Source organism: Aegilops tauschii, chromosome 2 (genome assembly GCF_002575655.3).
Source record: "Aegilops tauschii subsp. strangulata cultivar AL8/78 chromosome 2, Aet v6.0, whole genome shotgun sequence".
In the NCBI taxonomy this organism is placed as follows: Eukaryota; Viridiplantae; Streptophyta; class Magnoliopsida; order Poales; family Poaceae; genus Aegilops; species Aegilops tauschii.
Window position 1 is genome coordinate 552531111 of NC_053036.3, and position 3612 is coordinate 552534722.

Sequence of the window (3612 nt, forward strand, 5' to 3'; positions counted from 1 at the left end):
CGCACATCATCTCCTTGAGAGAGGACCAACGGATGATTCTCCACTCACTGAGTCTGGGTAGTTGACACGCGCCACCCTCTCCATCTCGCGGTATGCCTCGAGAGACATGCGGTCCACCATCAGAATGGGGCAGGGCATCGACAACGCCATTAATTGAGGGAGCCTCGGCCTCCTCGGCCTCACGACGCTCCTGTTGCTTGCCATGGAGGAGCAGCTCAGAGGTGGGATTGGGTGTGGGAATAGCGGAAGGATGATGGAGGGGAGAGGTAGGTGGATATAGGGAAGTCATGTTTCGGTCCGCCGTTTCACCTCTCATTCTGAATCACTAGTGCCCCTTCCGTGGCGGGACACCTTGATGAGGGACCGAGAAGCCTGAAGTTGTCCTATATCTTCAATCCCACAGGAATGATGATGGATTGTCCGTCGAGGCGGTGCACAGTCCTATGCTGGATTTAAAGCACAGTATCATGAAGCTTTCGGGTTTTTTCTCTCTTTTCTTTTTCGCTTTTATAGTTCTGGTTTTCTATTTTATTTTATTTTATTTTACTTTTATTTTTATTTCTAAAATTCATGAACTTCATTTAATTTACGAATATTTATGAAATCATGACTATTTTTCAAATTTTGAACTTTTTTTAATTAGTGGCATTTTTTAATTCAGGAAATGTTCAGAATTTGCATGAACATTTTTGAATTCATTAATATTTTTCTTATTCGTGAACATTTTTTTGAATTTTACTGATTTTTTAAATTCAAATGTTCTTTTGTATTCATGAAATTTCTCAAAATAAAATTAAAATGACCGAAAATAAAAAAAGAAATGAAAAAACGAGGAAAACAGACGTGCGTTCTCTCGCTAGAGCTCCTGTGCTCGCGCTTGCTGGGCCAGGTCCATGTTGCGCGGGCAACGCGAGCGACGCGACCGGTGCTTCTCGCTACGAGCGATTCCTATAGCAGCTTCCTACGTCGACTACCCGTGTAACCGTGCCTGTCTACAACTACCACACGAACCCATATATATAGACACCGATCGATCAATTTGCCTCGCAGGTAGTAATCCAGTTTGCCCTAAAAGTTCCAAAGAAACGAAGTTCCAAAGGAAGGAATACTCCAGCGCCGCCATGCACGACGAGAGGGCCACCACCAAGACAAAGACGGGCATATCGTACCTGCCGGACGAGTTGGTGTCGGAGATCCTGCCGCGGCTCCCCGTGGAGTCGTTGCTGCGATTCAGGTCCGTCTGCAAGGCCTGGCGCGGCATCATCGACGAGGACTCCTTCCACCGGGAACACCTCCGCCTCCAGACCACGTCCTTGCTCGTCGCGCCGTGGATCGGGGAGAACGACGACGATGGCTCTCTCGCTTCCTCGACCGGAGAGGTGACCGCCGCCGGTTTGTACCAGTGGGATGGAAAGTAGCAAGGCGCCGCCACCCTCCTGCACGCCGTGTCCGACTGCCGTTCCAAGAAGAATGCGTTGCACAGCATGGCGCACTGCGATGGGCTGGTGCTGCTGCCTAGCGGCAGCACGGTGCACGTGGTTAACCCGGCCACTCGGCGCACCCTGACGCTTCCCCCGACCCGGACGACCCCTCCCGACGTCGGGCCCGTCGTCAACCGCTTCGCCCCAGGTGCTCAGGCGTTCGGTCTTGGCCAGGACCCTCGCTTCAACGCTTACAAGGTTGCCCGCTTCTACACTTATCTGGACGTGCGCGCCCCGGCTACCCACTACTATACTGCCAAGATGGGGGTGTTCACCATAGGGACGGACCTTTGTTGGCGTGACACCGCGGCCGCACCGCCGCATCACCAGGTCATGCCACATCGAACGGCGACCTTCTTCAGGGGCTCCTTGTTGTGGACCGTCGTGCAGGGGGGTCTCCACGAGACACCACTCGCTCCAAGCTTTGTCCGCTTCAGGTTAGAGGACGAGTCTTTCAGCATTGTACCGGCGCCTCCTTGCACCCCGAGGTTTAACTACAAGTCGTCCAGATTAAGCGAGCTCCACGGGGAGCTGTGTGTATGCGCGCGGGCAGCGTCCGATTTCGGTGTTCTTGAGATGTGGACGATGTGCGGTGATCTCGACGATGGTTCCCATCCGCCACACTGGGATCTGCGTCGTGTCATCAGGGGGCCCTTTTCGTTTCGATCTTGTATGCCCATGACCGCGACCCCTGATGTCGTGATGTTCCATTTTGCAACATACTACCTCTACAACTACGATCTCCAAAGTCCGATCAATAATGATCTGATTGAGATGAAGCGCTTGAGGTATCATCAACTTGGCACCGACAAATTTGTCGAATTCACGGAAAAAAATATCGCCGACCTTTATGTAGTCCCCTATGTTCCAAGCCTAGTTCGGATCTAGGTTTCAATATATTTATTTTACTAGAGTTATCGAACATGAAGATACATTCAAATTTATCGTTGTGTTATCTGAGTTATTTGTCTGGTATCAATAATGTGCTATTACAATTTTTTTGTGGCGGGTGCTTGATTTTGTCTGTTTGTTGATTTGCCCTTTTTTTCATGTAGAAAATTATAGAATGATTAGAATACTTCTGTTACTGAATTGTACTGATCTGACTGTCGTGGGGTATATATAGAGTATGACGTAGAAGAGGCTTGGAGTACAAGGAGATATATTGTGTGTTTAAACTTATTCTTGAGTAAAATGCACCCGTGGTCATTGAACTTATCGCGTACGCTCACTTTGGTCACTGTATTTAAGAATACGATCAATACGATCACTATATACGTGTTGAGATGATTATACGGTCACTGCCAGATCGTATAGCCCTGCATTCCATTTATTTGACTGGTCAAACAATCCACAAGACACCATGTCAGCTCGTTTTCTCTCCCAAACCTCGCACTTATGTGGCAGTACGCAAACCAGCTGCACCTATCCCGCCTACTCCCTGATTGGAAGAAGTAATCCTTTTATATCGTCTAGGTATTCACGTGACAGCCATTAGACTCTACGGCCGGTCGAGGCGGCCGCTGGCACCGTTCCGTACATGGCTGACTGGTCCTCGCCGGGCGCAAGGCGATGATGCGTGTGGGCGGCCCCGGCGGGGGCGTTGGGCGAGGTGCCGGCTGTTTTGGAGATGGACGTGCACGCAGCAGCCCGTCAAGTCGGCTAGGCTACGGCGAACGATGACGCACAGGTAAACGCAACAGCCGGCCAAGCTGCGACTGATGATGTCATGGATGTGCACACGGGCGCGGAGGTGGATGCGCACGCAAACGTCGTGGACGCAGAAGTAAACGCAGCAGCCAGCCATGCTACGGTGAACGACGACATGGAGATGCATGCAAAGGCAGAGGTGGACGCGCACGTGGCGGACGAAGACATAGAGGTGCATGCAAACGACGACATGCAAATGCACGCACATAAAGTCGTAAATGCACCAGCCGGCCATGCTACGGCAGACGACGACCTGGACATCGACCCCTCATATTTACTGATAAAGGGTTTTCCCCCGCTTTATATTATAAAGCACCCACCGAATCACAAGTTCAACGATACAAAAGAAAGGAAGAAAAAAACCATAAACGACAAAGATACAAGATACCAAAGGAGCCACTAACAAGACTCGAATGCACCA

General features: G+C 50.4%; 1 protein-coding gene across 1 annotated transcript; it reads left to right on the forward strand.

Moving 5' to 3' along the window:
* Positions 1-1484: 1484 nt before the first annotated feature.
* LOC109737360 (uncharacterized) lies at positions 1485-2546 on the forward strand. The gene is made up of 2 exons (XM_020296508.1): positions 1485-2269; positions 2537-2546. The coding sequence occupies exons 1-2, from the start codon at positions 1485-1487 to the stop codon at positions 2544-2546; spliced, it is 795 nt and encodes a 264-aa protein (XP_020152097.1).
* Positions 2547-3612: the final 1066 nt, after the last annotated feature.

What these genes read in the sequence shown, in the direction of transcription:
- LOC109737360 (XM_020296508.1), top strand. Translation starts at nt 1,485, where the DNA reads ATGGCGCACTGCGATGGGCTGGTGCTGCTGCCTAGCGGCAGCACGGTG.